We start from the raw sequence: 24,632 nt of genomic DNA, 5'->3' as shown, positions 1-24,632 counted from the left end.
ACTTGTTTGGATTGTCTTATAAACCCTTTTCACTGTGAGTACCTATTGTTTCCTTAGCCATTGCAGATTAGTTCCCTGGATACCACAAACTCTGTTTAAGGTGAGTGACATAATGATCTCCTTTGTATTCTTAATATTTCAAAATCATAGATCATGTTTCTAACAAACTTACCCTATCATGCATGAAAAAACATAAGAGCTTATAGCTATTTGTCTTTCTTTTAATATAAGATATAACTATTTTGCTTAATCCTCAAAAGAACCAAAATATTTATATTTCTTAAAGAAGTGTCCTTGCAGAGAGCTGTCTTGGTGAAATCAAGTTTTTCTATGAGCTAAGCTACAGTTAAAAGTAAAACAAACATACCCTTTAGCCAAAGACTAGTCATGTGCCAGAGCTCCCCAGCCTGCCCTAGCAGTGGTAAATATAATTTCTTGGGCTTCCAGGGCATGTGTGGAAGGAAAAAATAAGAAATAAGAGATTCAAGACATTTACAAGGAGATGGAAAGGAAGAACCTGCAGTTGGGGGCAAACTAGAGCATCCTCTGAACCCGTCGGGTAAGATGTGCTGAACTGCCTTAGGGACAAATCATTCATGTAAGTCAAGGATGTGGGAAGGTGACAGGTCAGAATAAAATGGATTTCATCCTGTGCTAGAATTCTCCAAATGCTCACAAAAGCCATCTTCAATGGTTCAATGGGATCACTAATTTTTAGAGTTCAAGAGCGGATGACAATTATGAGAAAACTGCAGAACTGCTGCTCTTCTACTATGTTACTGCAGTGGAAGATTTTTCATAACTATCTTCCTCTATTCACTGAACATTCTTTTTGTTCCATGTTTATAAGAAAATTGTATGGTAATGGGTATAATGCCTGCATGAAAGTTTAGATATCTCCAAAATGCCTAGAGATGTTGAAAATTAATAAATAAGGAAGCATTTGATATTAGATGCTGGGCTATGCTAATAAAAAAATAAGAGAAATAATTCTTTTTATTTGAATGAAAATTATCATTTTAACATAAAACAATTTTTCCTTATAACAATAAAATGTTATAAAAAGAGAAGCTACCAATTAGCTCTTTTATTAGCATCTCCTCAAATAAGAAGCTTTGGCATTACCATCTTCATTTTAGCATTTTCCAAATTGTCTCAGAATACTATAGCCAAAGAAGAGATCAGAATATTTTACATGAGTTCTGTTCTTGCAGTTTTTGATTATAATTGGAATAAAATCCCCCTATATTTTTCAAGCTTTTGGAAGTTAAAACAGATAGCGTCTGCTGAGAATTGAGAACTAGTAATCTCTTGTAATTCAACTTCTACCTATTGTTTACATGCTGATTCCAAAAAATACTTTAAGAATTTGTTTTCTCTACAATTGAATTATTCTGGAAAATATCTATCTGTTCAAAATTTAATAAGAAAAACAAACAACAACAAAAACCCCTCTTTTAAGTTTCCTTGCTGAAGCAGTTCCTATATGAGAAGATCCCAATTTGGGGTTGGGGGGATGGGGTGGTGGTCTGTCTAGTGATTAACAGGGAAACTTCACATTGTTTAGGAGCCTCAGCTCCCAAGGGCCCTGAAGACAGTTGAAAACCATTCAATCTCAACTTGGGTCTGATGTATAGGGTATAGGACTCATACTATGTATTTGGCCTGATCACAGCCTAATTTCTGGACATTCTTGTCCCAAAGTCTATGGTTCTGTGCTGCTGAAGAAAACCAGAAAAGGTGAGTTACATACCAGTGAAATAAAATTGGCAGGCAAGTGCAGTGGTCTTTAAAGGAGCCTCTCTTTTTTATGATTGAAATAGCTTAGGGCCATAGCAGCTTATCTATGAGTTGGATAAAAAAGCTTGGATAAAAATCATGGGGAGCATCTTCAGTTTCTCTCTACCCTCCCCAGACAATGATAATGAATTCCATTTCTTTTTATCTCACTCAATGGATACTCAAATGTGTGTCAATTCCACTTTAAATTGAAGGGTATATTCAGCCATATGTCAGTGGATTTAGTTGCTTTTATTCTAGCATTTTTATCTGAGCTTGTAGGACAGTTTAAAAATGCTTACTGACTTACATACTAAGTGAAGTAAGTCAGAAAGAGAAAGACAAATACCCTATGATATCACTTATATGTGGAATCTAAAATATGATACAAATGAACTTATTTACAAAACAGAAACAGACTTACAGACATAGAAAACAAACTTATGGTTACCCAAGGGGAAAAAGGGTAGGTGAGGGATAAATTAGGAACTTGGGTTTAGCAGATACAAACTACTATATATAAAGTAGATAAACAACAAGGTCATACTGTATAGCTCAGGGAACTATACTCAATATCCTGTAATAAACCATAATGGAAAAGAATCTGAAAAAGAGTAAATATATATATATATATATTCAGTTATGTATATATAACTGAACCACTTTGCTGTATGCCAGAAACTAACACAACATTGTAGTTCAACTATACTTCAATTAAAAATTTTTTAAAAATTTAAATGCTTACCAATTTATTATGAAGAAATGCTCTAGGGGCTTCCCTGGTGGCGCAGTGGTTGAGAATCTGCCTGCCAATGCAGGGGACACGGGTTCGAGCCCTGGTCTGGGAAGATCCCACATGCCGTGGAGCAACTAGGCCCGTGAGCCACAATTACTGAGCCTGCGCGTCTGGAGCCTGTGCTCCGCAACAAGAGAGGCCGCGATAGTGAGAGGCCCGCGCACCGCAATGAAGAGTGGCCCACGCTCGCCGCAACTAGAGAAAGCCCTCGCACAGAAACGAAGACCCAACACAGCCATAAATAAATAAATAAATAAATAAAATAAACCCAAAGTTTAAAAAAAAAAAGCTGAACTATAAAAAAAAAAAAAAAAGAAATGCTCTAACTTCTGAGCATAATGGAGAAAAAAATTTTTTTTTAGAGAATTCTTATATCTGACCTCAAACTCTTGGCTTGAATGAAGATTTATAAAATGAGGAGACTCATTTTTTTAACTGAAGTATCCTTTCATCCAAATAAAAAAACATAAAGTAACCACATTAAAATATAATTTTAACTCATCCTCTGAGACTTTTGAGGGAGCCATATTTCAGTAGGGCAATTTGGCAAAATCTATCAATATTTTAAAATTCATATCATTTGACTGAGCCATTCTACTGCTAGGAATATTTGTTGGTCCCAGGATATACTACAAAAGTATGCTAAGATATAATATAAAGATGTTTATTGCATTATGTATGTATACTAAATGTCTACAGTTAGAATAATGGTTAAATTCAGTATAATACATCTATATAGTATAAAACTATGCAGTCATTAAAAATAATGAAGTAGATAGGACTTCCCTGGTGGCACAGTGGTTAAGAATATGCCTGCCAATGCAGGGTACACCGGTTCAATCCCTGGTCCAGGAAGATTCCCACATGCCATGGAGCAACTAAGCCCCTGCGCCACAACTACTGAGCCTGTGCTCTAGAGCCTGTGAGCCAGCACTACTGAGCCCATGTGCCACAACTACTGAGCCCACACACCACAACTACTGAAGCCCGTGCACTCTAGGGCCCACATGCTGCAACTACTGAGCCTGTGTGCTGCAACTACTGAAGCCCATGTGCCTAGAGCCCGTGCTCCAAAACAAGAGAAGCCACCACAATGAGAAGACCAGGCACTGCAACAAAGAGTAGCCCCTGTTCGCCTCAACTAGAGAAAGCCCAAGTGCAGCAACAAAGACCCAACGTAGCCAAATAAATAAATAAAATTTAAAAAAAAAATGCTAGGGGAAAAAGAATGAAGTAGATATACATCTATTAATATGGAAATATCTTTAAAGCATATTGTGAAGTGAAAAACAAAGTACAGAGTAATATACATCATACTTCTTTTTTGTGTATATATTTAAAGAACATGCATACATGTATATGTGTAAGGGGATGTGTGGAAGAATTTTCCCTCCATTTGCTACTTATAAAAAGAGAAAACTGATTATGTGTAGGAAGAGGTTCTGGCTATAGGTAGAAGAGACCTCAGGTGTTACATTTTTCTTTCTGTTCTTTTTAAAATTTTCAAATGCAGGCGTATATTATATGTATTTTTTAAATGTCAGCAGAATTTTTCTGGTTGGTTATATAATAAATCATCTTAATTTTCTTCTTCATGCATTTCTATATATTTTAGAACACAATAAATATTATCAAATAAATAAGAGGCAGACTAACTTAATATATTACGGTGTTCTAAAAATAAATTTGAATCTCAAGAGATCTAGTTTTTTATTTCAATCAACTATTACAACAAACTAGAAGTAAACCAGTTATGCTATTGCTGAAACAATGGGTGACAACTGAACAGACAAGTTCATTTCTAGTCTATGAAATATCCTTAATCTGGCAGAATTTTTGAGAATAATATTACAGAAGTGGCTGTAATTATGGACTTAAATTACATTATTCAGATTTCATCAAAACCCGTTTCTAAACTGTTTCCTAGACTCAATTCTACAACATTTATTCATTACGTGGTATGCTTGCTCTCATTCTTCTAAATGCTGAAATGAACAAAACAGACAAAAAAGATCAACTGTCATGGTGTTCATATTCTAGTGAAGAAGGAGAAAGGAAAGAGGAGATATTTATTTAAGTTACATAGTAATTTATATATTAGGAAGGTATGAATAACAGAGAAAAATAAAGCAGTGAAGGAAGATAGGAAACACTGGTGGGAAACTGTAATTTCAAAAAAGATGGTCAGGGATCTGATTTTATTTGTAAGATGAAAAGTAACTAAAGCCATATTTCTAAATCATGTTAAACATGAATAGTCTTATTTAACATCAAAACATATTTTCAATTTTCACATGATTCTTGCTGTAATTTGAGGAGCCCATAATTTTGAAAAATTCATGACCGATAGCTATAATTAAATTTGAAACACTCAAGTGTTACTACTCTTTTGAAAAACTAATATTTATTGAGTGATGATTCTATACCAAGGATTGTTCTAAGCACTTTACATGAATTTTCTTCTTACTGAATCCTAACAAAAGTCTTATGAAGAAGGTAAAAGTGTTATTCCTATGTTATGGATAATAAAACTGAGACACAGAGAAATTAGGTGAATGGCATTCTATTAATATTTCTTTAAATGGAAGTTACTATACTAATTACAGCAGCATTTTCTGTACATATTTAACCATGTTGTGTGTTTTGTTAGAGATACAAAAATCAAAATGGCAATATTGGGAGGGCAGATAACGGTTTTGCAATTTCCATCCAATAACACACAGATCCTCAAGGCTCCACAGCACATGAGGAACCACTGGTCCAAGTTTTCTCTGGCATTCCGCCACATCTGAATAAACCCTCTTGTGTTCTGGGTAGTGGAGTTCCAAGCATCTAGATGCTCCAGGAACACTAGTTAGCGTTATTAGAAATTTAATGAAGGAATGCATCTCATCCAAGAATGAGGAGTCTTGGGCTGTTACTTGTCACGTAGTCTCAACCTTATTGTTCCTGCTTAAGCCTCAGTCTCATCATCCATAAGATGAGGCAGTTTAATCTGAAGGTTTCAAAGATCCGTTCCAGCTCTAACTTCTATGACTCTAAAAGTAGAGATAGTTGGACAGTGAACTCTCTTTAACAAGCTTCCAAGGTGCCAGAAAAGTAAATAGAGCTTCAAAAAGAAGGGTTCCAAAGTCCTTCTCCAGGCCCAGAAAAGTATGAAAAAAGGAAAGGTAGTACTAGGTAGTACTTGAGGGCACTGTCCACACACAATAAGCAGTTATTTTGAAAAGTATAAGATTATATAAAAATTCCCATTTAGGAATGAAATGAGATACAAATATATACTACATAGTTTGTCTTGTAGCCTATCACTAACAGTTCAGAGAAACTTACTAGTACTAGGGTTTGTAACTATGGGAATGTCTACCCTAAAAATCTTTAGAAATAACATGTATACTCATAAGCATGTGAATTTACAGGTGTTACTTTGCCTTAAGGAAGGCAAGATGTTTTCTAAGATCATATTTGAGGTTGTAACTGAGAATGACCTGTAAAGTTTTACCTCACAGATGTTTGGTATGTTTTCTATCATTTCTTTTCAGGGTCTGGAGGCTCTCCAGGCATGGCCAGACACTCCGTCTTATATTTCATCCTGCTGAGTGCTCTGATTGACAAGGGCCAAGCCTGTTTCTGTGATCATTACCCATGGACTCAGTGGTCCAGCTGCTCCAAAACCTGCAATTCTGGAACCCAGACCAGACAGAGGTGGGTGTGGACTTTGTAGCTTGTCTTTGTGCCCTGTGAAACCTCAAGGACAGAGTTAGCAAAATCAAAAGTGCCACACTAAGCGATGGGGAAAAAAATATATCTAGAAGTATAATTTTTGCAGAGTATAATCCGTAATTTTTTTTTTTAATTTTGAAAAGAATTCATGAATTTGGATGTCATTTGAGGTCTTTTCCACATACGGTTGAAATGGAGTCTACTTTTGTTCTCCATAAAAATTGAGGTGTTTCAAAGAAATTTAATTAAGAATCTGTGCAATATTTTCAGTTGACTAACTTACTTAGAATCACTACTCAGGCTTTTTTTCAATCAGCACATAACTCTGCTTGCCTACAGTTAGAGAGTTAATTATAGAGAATTTTCTACTCATTCAACTGAGTCTAACAGGACCTCAATTGAGGAGCACTGCTAGCTATTAGCTTGATTGTCGTCATGGACCAGAAGGCAAGAAACTGTGTTTGCTTGATAACATTTAATAATTCAGCCTTTTCATCAATTCAGACTACTCATCCCCCACAGTTTCTTGAAATCTGTTAGATATTTCTATTCCATGAAGATGCACACATGACTTGGAGGAGAAAGGCATATATTTAATGTGTTTTAACTGTTACAGCACTTTTTTGAGATCTATTTTAGAAAACTATTTTTACATATGTAGTGTGAGTGTCATTAAATCACCAACTGACTGCCCCAATAAACCATCCACGAAGGATGTAAGAACAGATTTGTTTATAATACTTCTCTACTCAAGAGTCCCTCAGTAGCTCTCTACTGCCTACCAAATAAAGTACCACAATATATTCCATCCCTCTCAATTATGCACTTCTCAGGTCCGTCCCACAAGTTCCTTCATAGACGTGTCATACTCCTCCACCTCTAATCTTTGCACACGATCTTCCTTCTGAATGCCCTTCCCTTTCTTGCCTGGGAAATTCACATGAATTTTTCAAAATGTATCTCTCATGTCACTTTCTCCTTTAATCTTTGGGCCCACGGCACTCTGGCTCTATCTCAATCATTGTATTTATCACCCTGTGTTGTCATCTTTTAAGCAATTTGCAGAAACTTTCTTCTTCCTTTTCTTTCCCTTTCAGTCCCTTCCAGGAATTCAGTCAGGGCCAGCTTCATGGACGTGTGACCTGTGCAGTCACACAGGACCGCACACCGAGAAGAGCTCTGTGCTTGGCTTAATGCTCTGCAGTCATTTTCTTGAAATTCTTAGTAAGCTTTGAACGTGAGGCCCCCCCGTTTCCATTTTGCACAGGGCCCAACAAATTATGGACCCAGTGCTGAGTTCCAGTAAGTGGTAAGAATTGCACACATGCCACACTGCCTGATTTTCCATGAAAACCTTCTTTCCTTGTATTCACTGTAATTGAGTCAATGATCTTTTTCTTATGGAGCTGGAGCCACAATGAATATACTCATTCTAAGTAGCTTTTTCCTCACTGTTACAGACAAATCGTTGTGAATCAGTACTATCTGGAAAATTTTTGCGACCAGCTTTGCACCAAGCGGGAGACCAGAGAATGTAACTGGCAAACTTGCCCTATCAATTGCCTCCTGGGAGATTATGGACCGTGGTCAGACTGTGACCCTTGTGTTGAAAAACAGGTAGGTGACATGCGGGTATATTCAGGAAATCAGAATCACAATAAAGTTCTCAAATTCCCTGACAGACTCAACAGTCATAGAAATGCTGAATTTCTCCAATATTTGAAAATAAACTGTCCCAGCTTCCACTGAAGGAAAATTCCATTTAGCAACATTTTGGGGGGAGGGAGGATTCATTTTGCATGGTTTATCGTCATGTGAACACCAAAAAAATGTTCTTCCCCCCAGAATTGGTATTGCACTTGCCCAGCTCTGAATTCCACTGCCTGTGCCCTCTGAGAGCTCACAAAGCAAAAACAAGTGCTAAAAAATGGGGATTTCAGTCCAAGGTTTAAAATCAGACAGAAATGAGGGGCATTAATTAAAATGACTCCTTGCCTTTCCTCTAATTTCCCTCTCCCCATGGGAAAGTCCCTCTATTTGTTTATTGTTCCCAGCTGCAATATTTACCCATCTCAAGCTCATTCCTGTAAGGACACTGGCCCATGCGAACCCCAGTCAGGTCAGGGGCTAAGCATTCAGACATCAAGGAAGTAAAAAGAACTCATTATTGGAGCACCCACTCTCTGAGAGAAATTGTTCTAGGCCCTTTACGTACATCACCTTATTCAAACTTCACATCACATTGTTTTTCTACCCATTTTATAGATGAGGAAGTTACAGCTCATTAGGGGTCAAGTAATTTGCCCAAGAATACACCACTAATGAATAGAAGACTACATTTTGAACTTGGATTTTTCTGACTTCAAAGTCAGTACTTTTTAATCCTGTCCTATTTCTTTCCTTCTCTGACTCTTTGTTTTACTACTGCCTGTTTAAAATCTTTTAAAGTGTGGAGAATGTGTCAGCCCTGGTTTCCATGGTGACTTCCTCATGCAAAAGAGCCCCCAAATCCTTTCACATTTATCACAGTACACTATCTTTGAGGAATAAAAGAGCTACTGTTATTACCTGGAAGATTTATTGCACTCAGGACACGCTCAGTAAATATGTGTGCATTTGATTTCTATTCAGTTTAGAATCATATGATTTCAGAGTTAGAAATCTTAAGAAATCTTTTATCCCAGTTCCTCATTTTACTGGTTGGAAAAGTGAGATCCAAAAAGTATTGACTTCCCTAAGGACACACAATAATAGAACTGGAAAAAGTCATTATTTAATTCAGCAAACGCCACTATAGGAAAAATCACTACTGTGATTGAGAAGCCCAGTTTTCTTAGATAGTTTTTGGCTTTGACCCAGCCTCAGTTACTCACCTTTCTCTCCTTTTCTTTCAGTTTAAAGTTAGGTCCATCTTGCGCCCCAGTCAGTTTGGAGGACAACCCTGTACTGAGCCCCTCATGACCTTTCAACCATGCATCCCATCTAAGCTCTGCAAAATTGAAGAGGTTGACTGCAGGAATAAGTTCCGCTGTGACAGTGGTAATGTACTTTTGGAAAATGTTCAGTCTTCATTAAAAATGACTAAATAAATTTATTCCAATTGACTCCCAGTGAAAGTCATGATAGAGAAGTCCCACCATATTTTAAGCCTGTGGGGACAGGGGTGTTATGCTCCCAATTACATGCTATTCATGTGTAAAATTACAGCTTTCAAGCTATAATCATCTTGACCACTTACTTGATTCATTTGCTCATCAAGTACCACTCCCAGGTTCCGACACTGTGATACAGCAGTAGGAAGAGAATGAGGAGGAGGAAACGGAGGAAGAGGCAGATACTTCTAAAAATCGGCTATTAATAAGCACAAATCTAGACTCAGAATAAGCAATTGAAAAGGAGTGACAGATTTTTAAAATTTTAATATAGTTTATTAAGATAAGAATATTAAAACTAAGATAGTATGTCAAGGGGATGACTAGAGATGATGTGACAAATTTTCTGGTGTGGTCCATTGAATGACTCCAAAGGTAATTGGCAGAAGAGGAAGTTGAAAATGATTTAAATGGTGGCAATGTTCCCTTCAAGTCCAATTCTCATTCAGATTTGTAAATTTTGATATTTAAGTATCATTAGATTATAATCAAATTTTGAATATACCGCTTAATCTATGTATTCTCTTGCTAATTAATGGCTCTCCAAAGCTCAACACTTTGAACAGTCTAGATGAGATTTCTACACACTTTTTCAGGAAAGGTCCAGATGGTAAATATTTTAGGCTTTGCTGGTCATACGGTCTATGCAGCAGCTATTCAACTCTGGCATCTTAGCATCAAAGCTGCCATAGACAGTAGATAAACAATTGAGCATGGTTGTGTTCCAATAGAATTTTATTTACAAGAGCAAGTGGCAGGTCAGTGTTCGTCCATGGGCCATAGTTCACTGATTTCTTATATAAATAGTCAATTTAAAGTTAAAATTAGAGTTCAAATGAATAAAATCCCATCATTTCTGTGTACTCTGAGATACACTGAAAAGTATTTAGAACTAAATAGCAGATTTCAAATTCCTATAGAAAATTGACCCTAGACTTGGGTCTAATATTTCTCTCTTCTTACGCCTTGCTTCCTGCCTTCAGCTTTGCCAATCTTTTCTGAATGTCAGGCAGGAATGCTGGTGCCAGGGTTTTCCCTCTGTGCCTCATCCCCCAAACCTGAGATGTGAGGGTGGGACGTGGGTAGGGAGATAGACATTATGCCTACAAAAATAAGGTCATGTCACATATTGACAAAAGAGGGAATATAAGAAAAATCTTGATGGCAATGGCTCAGGGGAATGCAGACCTTAGCATTATAACCAGAATATTAAGATAAAAATTTAGAACTGAAGCACAACTATTTGAAGCTTGAAGGGTAGTTTTTAGAACAGATTACCAGGAAGAACTCTTTTATTCAATAGATGATAAATCTATGAGATTTATTACAAAAGAGCTTTGTTTAGGCCAAAAATATCCACAAGTTTGAGAAGGCTTTAGATACATCCATGAGCTAACAATTCATAATGAGGGATTTCAAGAAAGTTAGTGGTATAGGCACAACTGATCTCTAGTTCATCAGCAATATGTCCATAACTAGTGATATAAACTGAACTGTTGAAATACATCTGTAATGATTGGTAAGCAGCTGCTACCCTGAGGTCTCTTAGTGACCTCTGCCCTACTGTCCAGATCCCTTCACCAAGAATCCCTAGATCTTCCCAGGATCCAACCACTAACTAGCTAATCCCTGGCACAAATATGGTTGGAATCCATTCTGATTGAGTGGTGCCATGGCCTATTGGTTGTTAAATATTCCACTGAAGATGATATACCACTGTGCTCTCCTAGAAACATCCACTAATGCCACTCTGAAAGGGAATAAAATGTTGAATGGACCATTATTTGTCTGACTCAGGATACTCAGAATGATGTCTGGCTCAATTAACAACAACATCAAAAAATGTCTATCTTTCCCTTCCTCTCTCATGATTGCATCTTCAGAGTCCCCCAAGACTAAATATATTACTTTAATGTATACATGGATCTTTGAAAAGTACCCATGAGGATAATCCCCATGCACTATGCCAACTCCTCTCTCAAAGTTGTAACTTTAAGCATAAAGATGAGAATTTGCAACTAGTTATAAAAATAATATACTATTGTAGTAACACAAATCAGTTCAAGTAAATAGGAAAATCATGTACAATTCAAATGACTACATAGTTCCAGGTGTAAAGATATATATGCATGTGCTGGCTAAAGCATGCTGACTTCTACAAATCCTGTACTATCCGAACTTCCCTTCATTTTTCCCATTCCTTCTTTGGTATAGGATATATTTATGGCTTACAATCTCTCTCCCCTTGTGCTTCCTATTCCTTTGTGTTTCCAAGGCCTGGAATCATTCTCAGCTGTGTCCCATCACAGACCTATATCACTCCTGTCACCCATTCCTAAACATCACTGAAGAGAATTCCTCTTGCTTTCATCCCTACCCTTGCTAATAAATCCTCTCTAATATCCCCAGAAGTACCAAATGAATAGAATTCCTAACATATCTGGTACCCTGATCACAAACCTAGGTTAATGAGAACTGTACCTTACATGTGTATCCCTACCTCCACCTGGTAAAAAGGGATATTTTTTAATGTAACTGTATCAAAAATTAGCTTTTGTTCAAATTTGTGAGTGCTAGGTTCAAAACTTTTAAAAACTGTAATATTTGTCCTTTCTTTTTCTTTAGGAAAAGCCTCTCTATTGCATACTAAATTACCCATTCTGCTCTGCCCTAAGAAAAGCAAACAGAAAAACTAGAGATGTGCTGTTTTAAAAACAGAGCGTCTTTCAGGTTATATCTTGGGAATGACAGGAATTCAATTCCCTCTGTATTTTCAGTCTTGTATGTTTATGATGCTCAGAACTATAATAATGGTCTCGATACAAGATTTTGAATAATCAAAGGAGGACTTAATTACTTTCATTACATTCTACCTTCTTACTGAATATTATTAACCAAAAAACTAAGTACTTTCTAGGGAACTCCCTATTAGTACAAAAATTTAATTCAACAGAATACCCAATTTCCCCAAGCATTTCAGTTAGTCCAAATAGTCATGCATAGCTGTAGTGAGAGGTTGATCACAATTTAAAATAGGTAAGCAGATAATCCTGAGTAAAACATTTAATCATTGTCAGTGAGACCTGTACGTAATGGTACAGATGCCAGCATCCTTAACTATAGGCAAGAGGCTGAGGGGCAGGAGAAGGGGTATCTGTCATTGTACATAAAGCATTTCAATTTCGGTAATATATAGGCACATACTGATTCCTAGGATCCTTATGAAATTCATCAAGTTTAAAAAGGAAGGGAATTGTCTGGGTACATGGAGTTGGTACTATTTTCTAAATTCACTCAAACTGCTACCTAATACTGTAGTACCTAGGCATTTAATTTGTCCAAAAAAAAGTTATATATAGTAAATTATATGCAGTGAAACAATTAACAGTAATCATAAACAGTGAATGTCTAGATTAAAATATGTAGTAATTATGTATAGTAAAATACACAGATAGTAAGTGTGCAATTTGATTTTGACAAATATATACACCCATGTAAACAACCTCCAATCAAGGTACAGAAAATCTCCATAAACCCAAAAAGTTCCTTCTTTCCTCTTTCCAGTTAATCCCTCTCCTTGTAGTTGAACATCAGATAAAGGATTCAAATGGCATGACTCTTCTGTGTCGGGCTTATTTCACCCAACATAAAATTTCAGACATTCAGCCACATTGTTATGTGTACCAGTAGACGTGTGTGTGTGAAATTATAGTTTTTTTTGAAAGAAACAGTGACCTTGAGTCTGTTATCCTGAATCAAAAAAAAAAAAAAATTCTGAGCCGATAGTTAATTTTCTCCTACAGAACATGATTTCTGCCGCAAGCTCACTGTAATGGTAATGGGATTCCAGAATTATTTCTCTTATTTAAGACAATGAGTTCAATAATGACTAAATAATTATATCCTGACTCTTGTAATCCTAAAAAATAAGGGAAAACATCAGTTTGTCATTCAATTTCCATATTTCCTAAATTTTTGTCAAAAATAATGAAAACTTGCCCTCAACCTTCCCTTGAAATTTAAAGTACTCATGTTTCAAATCAGCAAATACTTTCTTAAATGACCATTTGTTGTCAATGTTGCTGTTTCTTGACTAGGTCGCTGCATTGCCAGCAAGTTGGAATGCAATGGAGAAAATGATTGTGGAGACAATTCAGATGAAAGGAATTGTGGGAGAAAAAAATCAGTATGCTCACGGCAGTATAATCCCATCCCTAGTGTACAGCTGATGGGCACTGGGTATGTACCATCTTTTTATCATTTGGGAAGTAGGACCATCTCAGAACTAATGAGTTGGAAGCAACAATGAAGCAATGAGACCCACCACTGTCTACATTCCTCATTAACCTCTTACTCCTCTCACCAGCCCTGTCCCTGGCACTAGGCTACCATGCTCAAGCAGCACGTGGCCATAATCCTCATTCCTAAGGAATAAAAGAATTTAGCATTTTCATATTTAGTTCGTAGCAGACAATGCTGTGAGTACTTCATAAACATAGTTTGTTTTAATTCTTATATAACCTTCTGACAGCTCTAGAGGGGATCAGGGCAAACTGGTGGGAGGCCAGCCAAGCTGGGAGGTACCAGGGTGGATTCCCGGGACTATATCTTGAAAAGGTGAGGACCCACTCAGAAATGTGCAGTCTCCACATCTGTATGTTGGAAGACTACAAACTGATTTGACGTTAGGTCCTAAAATTTCCTAATTAGAGTTGATTTCAATGAGAGTGCTTCAACAGCATCTTCTTATCAATGTGCAGAAATCGTTTCCTTCTTCTCCATTCCCTGGAAGAAAACGTCAGCCAAAAACTCCTACTGACAATGGGAAAAAGAGTATCAAAAAGTATGCTTGTGAGTGTATTGAAAGTGAAAACACTAAAGAAGCAAAACCATTCTTCAAGCATGAGAGGCAAGCCCTGAGCCAATAGTGGAGACAGAGCCAGAAGGAAAGGAGTCAGGCAAACACAGAAAAAATAGGGTGATAAAAAAACAATGATGTGAAAAGGTAGGGGAGTAAGAGGAGATGTGAACATGGCGAGGGTGTCCAAAACTTCCTCTTACATGGACTATGTGATGTATGGATAGGTCAGTACAGTTTAAACGCAGAAGATCAGACCTGCATTACCATCTGGTTCTACTTGCCCAACTTACAAACCAGGAAAATGAGCCTCAGTGAGATTAAATAACCTGTCCAAGTTTAACAGCTAGTAAATGGAGGAATAGGATTCAAATTCAGACTCCAAGACCTGGGTTATTTCTACCATTTCATTCTGATTTGGGACAATATCCACCTTAGAGATGGGAACGTAATGGAAGAAACCTTGGTGGGCCATGCAACCCTCCTCCTGATCTTTAAATAGTGCTCAGAAATTCTAATGTTCCTATTTTAGGTCATGAAGACATTGGAGGTTTGTCAAGGGATTCTAAATTCATTAGACTGAGACAGTGTCTGAGAAAACTTGAGGAAATACAAGAAAAATTGAAAACAAGAGCTAAGCCTTAGTTGGAAGCATAAGAAAAACCAGTGATCTCTTGTACTCTCCTTTTCTCATGGTAAAGAATTCTTCTTTCAATTTTTGCCCGGAAAGCAAATAGTTTTCTATAAACTTTTATTGCTTTGTAGTGGGTTCTTTTTGTCTTTACTTGTACAGCCAGACTTGCATAAAATGAAACCTTGAGGCACCAAAGACAAAGAACAGAAATTGCAAATACAACCTCATTTGATTAGAATAAAAACTAGAAGCTATTGAACCAAACTCAAGGACAGCAGTACAATGGAACAGCCATTAGTCTGGAAATAAGGGGAGCCGTGTTCTAGACCTACTTCTGCATTAATTCATTAGATCGTGACCAAGTAATTGAACATCTCTGGGCTGTAGTTTCCTCATCTGTATGTTGGATGACTACAAACTGATTTGAGGTTCTGTCCTAAGAACTCCTAATTAGAGTTGATTTCATCAAGAATGTTTCAACAGCACTTATCAGGGTACAGAAATGGTTTCTTTTTTTCCTTTCTTTGGGAGAAAAACTCAGCCAAAAATTCCCACTGATAATCACATTTTCTAATGTTCTGATTGATTAGGGGTGACATTACAAACTTGCCTCTTGTTCAGTTGGTCTAGACTCTAGAGTTACAGCTGGGGAGGACCACATGCTCTGTGTACTTTGGCAGAAGGACCGTGTGGGCCCCTGCCAACCAGAGCTGTTGTCCCAAGAATTCTCAGAAATGAGCAAAACCTACTGGCTCAGGGACAGCCAGTCCTCTCCTCGCCTCCCCAGGGATTGAGAGCTGCTTACTGGAATCTCTCTAACCTCCTGGCCTTAGAATCTCTGCCTCCCTCCAACACATTTCTACCCAAAAAAAGAAGTTTCCGGGGTGGCTGTCCCTCTTTTTAAATGGCATCTCTCCAAGAAAGAATAATAAGACATACCAACATTGCTACTTTGTCAACATCAGTCACAAGGTCTGAAATCTGAAGCAAGAATCAGGCGACAGTAGTATGCTGTTTGTTTTTTCTCAGGCTCAGCCAAAGTACAAACACGTACACATACACACACACACACACACACACACACGTATAATACATGAACACACATGCATATTTATGTATCTGTATAGATGAAAATTTTAATTAAATTCAAATAGTTACAAAATATAACATTAAAGCCAAATTAGATAAAACACTTTAGAAACCTAAAATATTAAAAGCCACGATGTATTTGAAACACCAAAATATTTAAAGTCAACTTAAATGCCACAGAGGGGAGGAGAAAGAATAGAGCTCAAAATTGCTGCATAGTTGGCTTCACTCCTAAAAGTTTCCTCAGACGTGCCCTGACAGAGTTACCTCCACAAAAATCCTATCTTCAGGCTCTCTGCCAGTAGCTGCTACCTTCATAGATTCCTCATGACCTGGGAAGCATTTTTCTCAAGCCCTTTCTTGTTTGTGACAAATTTATAGTACATGGTATAAGGCAGTTAAAGGTAAACAATTCTTTTTTCCTCATTGATCCCTCTTAACTCAGAAAATGAAAGAGTCTTAAATACGTGTGTTTGTCATGCTAATTTAAGTACTTTGGAAAGTTCTTTCCAGACCAGCTCCTCTTACTTCCTCTCTCAAATACCCATTGATACAAATTCAAATATGGGTGAGAATTTGACTAAGAGTTACAAGTCACAGAACCCACAGGAATCACTCTTTTTTTTAAAACAGCTTTTTTGAGATCTGATTCACATATGGGTCCTCCTGCTGTGTACCTCATTTATTCTCACACTACTGCCACACTCCCAACACTTCTGATGCCAGATGCGGGGTAGGTTTCCCCCCACCAAGCCATTCTCTGTGTCACCAGCCGGGAGCCCTACAGTTTAACCGAATTTTGACCCAATCTACTTAGAGATAGTGTCAGATCCCATAGGTTAAGGGCTCAGTCCTGCAAAACTGCCCCTGCCCCCCTGCAATGTCAGATGCCAATTGCAAGTTCAGGTTCTCACCTGTGCCTCTGACACATCGAAGATTTCCAAGAACTCATCCTTGGGTTTGATTAATTTGCAAGAGCTGCTCACAGAAATCAGTAAAATAACTTACTTATATTTACCAGTTTACTATAAAAGGATATGATAAAGGATACAGATGAACATCCTACTGGGAGAGATGGGTAGGGCAAGGATGTGGGAAGGGGAATGAGCTTCCATGCCCTGGTTAGGTACCACTGTCCCACACCTCCATATGCTCACCAACCCAGAAGCTCTCTGAACCCCATACTTTGGGGATTTTTATGGCGGCTTCATTACATATATGTGATAGATCATTACTCCTATTTCTAGCCTCTTTCCCCTCTCTGGAGAATGGAGGGTAGGGCAAAAAATTCCAAGCCTTGAATCATGGCATGATCTTTCTGGTGGCCAGCCCCCATCCAGGAGCCCACCAAGAGTCACCCCATTGGAACAAAAGACACTGCTGTCACACAAGAAATTCCAAGGGATTTAGGAGCTCTGTGTCAAAACCTGGGGTCAAAGAACAAATATAGAACAAAAGATGCTGTCAGTGTTCTCATCATTCAGGAAATTACAAGGGTTTTGAGAGCTCTGGTCCAGGAAATGGGGGACAGAGACCAGTATATATATTTTCTATTATCTCATCTTATGTAATCCAGCATTATCAAATTTTTTTTTTTCACAGCTACAATTTAAGAATATTTATTGTGTTTTACATTAGGGGAAGAATTTCTAAATATAAAGCAATGGAAGAAATTAAAAGACAAAAATGTATTTGAATGTCCTTCCAACAATATTTACAAGTTTTTACAATGTGTACATCATCATAATAAAATTAATGAAGAAGATGAAAAATAAAAGAGTTTTTAAGAAAGGGGGGGAAAAGTAACATACAACTTTTATGTTTATATAATAACATTATCAAATTTTTGACACAAAACTTTTTTTTTCACAGAATACATATTAATATCTATAAGAACTTGGAAAACAATTAGCATTCTGGAAAAGTTTTCATCTACCACAAAACAATTTCTTAAATACTTGATTTGTACTAAGCTAATTAATCTCTCCATGCTTCAATTTCCTCATTTGTAAAATGGGTATAATAATTATATCTATATCACATGGTTATCATAAATATTAAGTAAATATAATATTAATATTAAATACAGATCAAACAGTACTAGACTTACAGTAAATATTATGTAAGCATTTGGCAAACAAATTTTAAATATCATTATAGTTATTAATAAAAACAATAATAATATGATTACAATTCTATTAAAATATTGCTATTACTATTTCATTATTAGCTCTCTATAAGAATTCTTTTACTGTATCATACTGAAGGAAGTGAACCCAGATTGGCATTAATTATGTAATAATTTATTTCATAATCTACTTCCAAAGTTTGTACTCGTTCTGTAACTCATGAAATAATTATAAACTCAAATTTTATGTCATGATGACAGCCTAGAACAATTAAATAAGTGGAATAGGGAGAACTTAACAGAGCCAGAGGGGCTGAGTTTGGCTTCCAGACCTTTTTGGGTACCTCACCATAAACTACAAAAAATGGGCTTTCCTTCAAGCCATTTGTCATGAGTCAAAAATGTCTAAGAGAAGAATTTCTTTCATATACAGTAAATTTTAAAGATTGCTCTACATCTACTGAATTCTTAAAAATTACTTTGTTTATAGGTTTCACTTTCTGGCAGGAGAGCCCAGAGGAGAAGTCCTCGATAACTCTTTCACTGGAGGAATATGTAAAACTGTCAAAAGCAGTAGAGCAAGTAATCCATACCGTTTCCCGGCCAATCTGGAAAATGTCAACTTCGAGGTACGACAGCTTATCATGGGGCACTCCAAACGCCAATGGTGATAATAAGCTAAATTTCCAATGAAAAATGGGTCATGAAGGAAGGGACAGAATAAAAAGGTAATGAACATTTTTCATCACCTTTTATGTGTTGGTGTTTAATCCTTCCACAACCCAGTGAGGTCAGTGTTATTATCATCAATTTACAGATGGAAAATAAGGAAACTAATTTGTCCAAAGTTAAACAGCTAGTAAGTAGTGGATTAGAGATTTAAGCACAACTTTTCCAAATTCCAGAGTCCATGCTTTCTCCCATGAACAAATAGCTGTAACATGTCCCCACTCAGATAAATGACTTGTTTTATTCAGAATTTTCTTCTACCATAGTTAGTTCTCTTGGATAACCACAAAATTTAGACATAACAGAGTGCCTGGCTTCTAAAAAAGAAATTAAGATGAATTTAAATATAACGGGGGTAGTTCTGCTTACCTTCCACCCCATTTTATTAGTTGGTTTGGTTTTCTGTTTGTTTTCCTGAGAGGTAACAAGCAGCATACTATATATTCTCAGAATCTAGCCCAGTGCCTTACACATGACAAGTACTCCATACTTGCTGAACTAAACAATTTGTTTCTTTTAATTTATGATAAAAGAAACAGGAAAGACATGACTTTAATGGCTACATCCATGCATACAAATTTGACATACTAGAGAGAATTTCAGAAAATCTAATGATTTCTGAGACCACTTTACAGATAGTATACATTCAGCAAAATTCATTCAATCCCTTCAAAAAAAAAAAAAACTTTTATATTCATATAAATACAGGCATTTTCCAATTTGACAAACTCAATTTAAAAACCATCTAATATATGTTAATGGGTGTGGGGAAATGTCCTTGGGGTCCAACTGCCAAATTCAAACACCTTTGGGGAGACTTACCCTGAGAAGTCCCATCCCTGCCTGGAGGTAGATGCGACAAAAGTAACATGTCTCTGAGCAGGTAAAGAGAATACTCAGTATCTCCCCACAGATCCAGAAGATGCTAACCCCAGAGGGTCCACCACTACCAACGGAGGTAGAAAAGGTCTTGCTGGTATGCTGAATAGGAACTCAAAAGAGACCTTTTTCCAAAGGAAAAATAACATCAAAAAGTCTGTCAATGATTGAAGATGTATTCTATTCTTAAGATGTATTGAGTAGGCTTTGTAGACAGAGCTAAAACCCGAACATTTACATATAATATCATTAAGTTGGAGGATGCTTTCTAACTCCTAAACAACCAATCCATAAGCTTACTTTCAAAATACAATAATTTCCAAAGAAACATACTGCCTATATTCTCTGCAAGCATCCATTTTATACAGTTTTACAAGTAACAAATCTTAAGCTCAGCACAAGAGAGCAAATACGGGCTTAGATAACACTTTACACTTATATGATACCTAGGGTTTTCAAAGTACTCACATATGTTGTTTTACTCAAGTGCCATAACAACCTTCCCAGAAAGAGAAATTTATTTTATGTTCATCTTACTTATAGGAGATTTAGGATCATTGAAGTTAGAAACTTTCTCAGAGTAATGCAGCAAGTAAATGGCACAGTGGAATTAGAACTGCTGGCTCCTGGCTCCAAGTCCAGGGCTGCCTGTGCCAGATGAGACGTTGATAGTAATATCAAGAGAGATATTAATGACTCTGCAATGAGTGCCAGGTCCGAGTACCTTTCCTAAACTATCATTTAAAAGGTATCACCTGTGAAGTTCAACAATGGTGTGCCAGAGCCAGCTCTCCCAGCTTAAAAAAGCCAACTGTTAAATTTTCAGGATTTTTGCAAGCCGATTATTAAACACGGCCATTATTAAATATTAAATATATAACCAGACAATTAAATAAAGATATTAAAGACACAGGTGATAATTACTCAAAATGTATCACTTCTTAATTACTTTGCCACATTTGACCATTCTCTATGCCCTTGAGGTTACTTACATCTATTGTATCTTAAAAATACTGTATAATAATTTGCAGGACACAACACTTAACCATCAAAGCCAACTATCAGTCCTTGCGAAACATTATAAACCATTAGTTTTCCCACCAAAAAAATAGTAATAATTTGCTACTGTGCATCTCTTCCCAAGTTTGAATTCAGGGGCATCATATAGGTAGCTTGAAATCAGCTGTAGTAGGAATATTTATGCCACAAGAAAAGGCAAACGTTGTAGTAAATCACAGATTTTTTTTCCCTCTCAAAGAATTGGTTGTTAAACATTTACCAGCAGAATGTTGGATCCACCCATATAATTTAGTAACCCAAGCGTGCACGGCAAGTTACATCAGGAAATACAGCCTGAAAAATCCTCATTCAGAAGAAAGTAGACTCATTTCGTTATCCATGTAGTTCTGAAACTTGTCCAACCTTAAGAAGCTGCCTGAGCTGACCTCTAACTATACGTCATTGCATTTTAGATAATATTCAATTGCTGAGGAAGGTCATGGTGATATTTCTTCAAACAAAGATTTGGAAAAGACCAGACCCAAGGTCACAGCTATTGGTTTACTTTCCACTGATCTCTTTATTACTTTGTTCATACCGTTAACAGGCAGCTGTGCAAATCTAAGCTATTCCTTACTGAAAACAGTAGAGGAAGAGAAATTCAGCAGGCATCTGACTTCCTTTCTTCTACAGTATCGGAGCTTATTGAGACAGATGAAATCATGGGCTGGCTGGCACACAAAGATTAGAGGGGGCTCCTGAAAGGAAGGCAATTGGACAGCAAGTCAGAACGGAAGACCATAGAAGAATTCTGCCCCTCAGGGATCTTCCAAACACTAAATACAGAGCTAAATACCATAAGATCCCTGCACCAGTCCCCAGAGTTGTATCAGTGTCTCAGGAATCCTCCTCTCGTTTCTTTGGAGCTGCTGCTTGCTACCGGGTGTATGCTAAAGCACTTGCTGTCACCAGCAAACTGCAGAGTGCAGTTACCACTAGACTTTTGATTCTTACCAACATACTGACTTACCTAGACAAGGTCTCTTGCTATATCCCAAAGCCTCAAGCCTTCGTAGATCTGCAATGCCCCCAAAGCCTCCCTAAATCCCTTGTGAAATTCACAACTTCAGGTTCTGTCTCTAACCTTCACACCACAGAAACTAGGTGTCACTCTGTCCCCTCCATTCCCCAAGTCTCTCTTAACTCTCTTCTCCCCCTCCCTACAAACCCAACTCCTTTCTTCAAACACAAAAGTGAAAGTGTCAACACATATCGAGCCCCAGGAGGTCATCAGCCCACAAGATCCACAGGTAGTCAGGATGGGCTAGGAATAAGATGTAAAATGAGGATTAAACCTTTTCCCCAGAGTTTGCTTAACATCTCTTCCTGGGAAAAGCTAGGAAGATGGAGCTAATCAGAGCCCACCAGCTGTTCCTTACACCTCACAAAAAGAACTCGTCTTCCTCCTTTCAAATGTTGTCTTGGCTTTCCATATTCCCATTCATGAAACAGCATTCCCATTCATTCATTCATTCTCTCTCTCTCTCTCTCTCTCTCTCTCTCTCTTTCTCTCTCTCCCACACACACACATACACATTTACTTGGTCAAAAACTTCTGTTGACTTACCTCCTAAATATCTTTCAAATCCACCACTTTCTCTCTACCCAACCACCATTCCCCTATGCCTGGCCATTCTCCTGAATCACTTGGCTGATTGCAACAGTTTTTTAAACTGCTCTCCTTGCCTCTACTTATTTATCTGTAGTTAACATGAGCTTTGCAAAACAAATGTGATGACAACATTCTCAATTTTTCAATCACTCAAACAATATTTTTAAAGAACTTAGCAGATGAAAAATCTTGCATTTAGAAGTCAGTTTAAATGCTTTAGCAGGGCATACAAGGCCAGGCCCCAGTTTCCCAGTTCAATCTAATTTTTCAGCACTGCTCATCTATAAAACTGCCTTCCCACCAAGCCAATATGGGTGGTCAGATTTTCTCTGAGCTTCTGCCCAGGATACCCAATGCCCCTACTTTACGTGCAAATATTGTTTTCTTTAGGCTGACACATCTTTTCTTGTGTGAGAGTTAATTTATAAAATAAAATATTTGTAGTCTGAGTTTTTTAGGCAAATGGTAAAGAAATGTCAACAACTACATTTAAATATGGTTGTACTGCTTTGTTGTTAACAGATGAGCTTCATTTGTGGACATTTTAAATGCTAACTAGCAGGCACTGCAATGTCTCAAAGGAACACTGAACTTTTGACTGTATTTTACTGTTAAGCAAGATTCTCTTGCAGCTGGGTTATTTCTTCCCTTGACTAATTGTGCAAGCTATTTAATTGTGACAGGTGGTTTGCCTCACAGTGCATTTTAATATTGAATAGTTTAAAACAAGAGATTTTTCCATTGCAAACCAGACAAGCATTTTTTTTATTGGAATATAGTTGATTTATAATGTTGTGTTAGTTTCAGATGTACAGACAAGCATTTTTAACATAAAGAAGTACTTTTCAATCAATTTACTTTGCAACTTTAAAAAATTTGTCCATTGTTCTCTTCTTACCAGCAAAACCATAACAAGGATTTACCTTGGACTTGGCAAATACCTGCTCCACTCATAATTCAAGTCCCACTGGCTGTTTTTTTTCTTCTTCCCAGACCCAGTCAGGTGAAAACTGATAACCACCCACCCGGCAAAACCAATGGATTATTTGATTATTTGTCCTCTGTCTTGCAGACTTGGCCAGTGGAGTGCTAATGCCCAACCTATGAATAAGACTAAAGGGTTGGTGATGGAGCCAGAGCAGGGTAGGACAGGATCTGCCCTCCCCTTTTCTAGGCCGCACTTTTCTGAAAAATACCTTCCATTAGCTTGCAAATGACATCAAATTCACAGGCAGACTAAAAATAACTCTCTATTCTTATCACCTCACTAAATCTCAGTTATGGAGTCATTTCCTTGATAGAGGTTTTCCTGGTATTGCCTCTCTGAGTTTTATAGTTATTTGTGGCACTCCCCTTGACAACACAACACTACCCACATTGAATTAAGTATCTGTGATTATCTTTCTTCCTCACTAAACTTTGACTCCCTGAAGACAGGGAATAACACTATACCTCGTTCTCTAGCAAGATGGGTCCTCAACAAACCATTTACTGAATGCATAAATGAATGAATGATCATTGCATTAAATGTTCACGAGTAACTCCAATATTTCCTAAATTATGTCTTACTTCATATGGATTTTTCTCCAGGTACAAACTGAAGAAGATGATTTGGAAACAGATTTCTATGAGGATTTAATTTCTCTTGAAGTTAATAAAGATCAAAAAGGTTTAGCTTTCGGCCAAGAGAAGAGCTCTTTTAGTGTACCAATTTTTTATTCCTCAAAGAGAAGGCAAAGCAGCACCCATAATTCTGCCTTCAAACAAGCCATTCAAGCCTCCTACAAAAAGGTAAAGAAATGGTTCCTGTTCTTTTTATTCTTTCCTGAAAATTAACACCAATTCCAGCAATCATGCAAGGAGAAGGAGAGAGTTTTTAATATCAAATGAATAGGATTTCTAACACAGATTTAAACAGGCTTACTTTTTTGTGGTTATATCCCACTTCAAAAGTTATAGAGATAATATGTATAATAATGTTTCTTTTTTGCATGCATTTGTCTATGTTTATGGTTGTGTTCTCTTTAACTTTTTTCTCATTATTTTAGGTGTATTTCTTATAAATCACATGCCACAAAATGTTCCTTTTTAAATGCGATCTGACAGTCTAGGGTCTTTGCTAGAGAAATTCAGCCAACTTATATTTAGTATCTCCCCTGAAATATTTGATCATATTTCTTCCATCTTTAATTTT

At 37.1% G+C, this 24,632-nt stretch overlaps 1 protein-coding gene across 1 annotated transcript in view; it reads left to right on the top strand.

Moving 5' to 3' along the window:
* Positions 1-486: 486 nt before the first annotated feature.
* The window catches only part of C6 (complement C6), an 89,031-nt gene continuing 64,885 nt past the window's right edge, over positions 487-24,632 (top strand). The window contains exons 1-7 of the mRNA XM_061187744.1: positions 487-559; positions 6,118-6,280; positions 7,759-7,915; positions 9,193-9,337; positions 13,548-13,689; positions 18,650-18,788; positions 24,029-24,229. Of these exons, the coding sequence (XP_061043727.1) occupies positions 6,138-6,280; positions 7,759-7,915; positions 9,193-9,337; positions 13,548-13,689; positions 18,650-18,788; positions 24,029-24,229 (927 nt within the window). The 5' untranslated portion in view covers positions 487-559; positions 6,118-6,137. The remainder of the gene's footprint in view (positions 560-6,117; positions 6,281-7,758; positions 7,916-9,192; positions 9,338-13,547; positions 13,690-18,649; positions 18,789-24,028; positions 24,230-24,632) is intronic.

Source organism: Eubalaena glacialis, chromosome 4, assembly GCF_028564815.1.
Source record: "Eubalaena glacialis isolate mEubGla1 chromosome 4, mEubGla1.1.hap2.+ XY, whole genome shotgun sequence".
Taxonomy (NCBI): Eukaryota; Metazoa; Chordata; class Mammalia; order Artiodactyla; family Balaenidae; genus Eubalaena; species Eubalaena glacialis.
The sequence above is the reverse complement of the archived record's forward strand: the minus strand, read 5'-3'. Positions and strand labels throughout refer to the sequence as shown.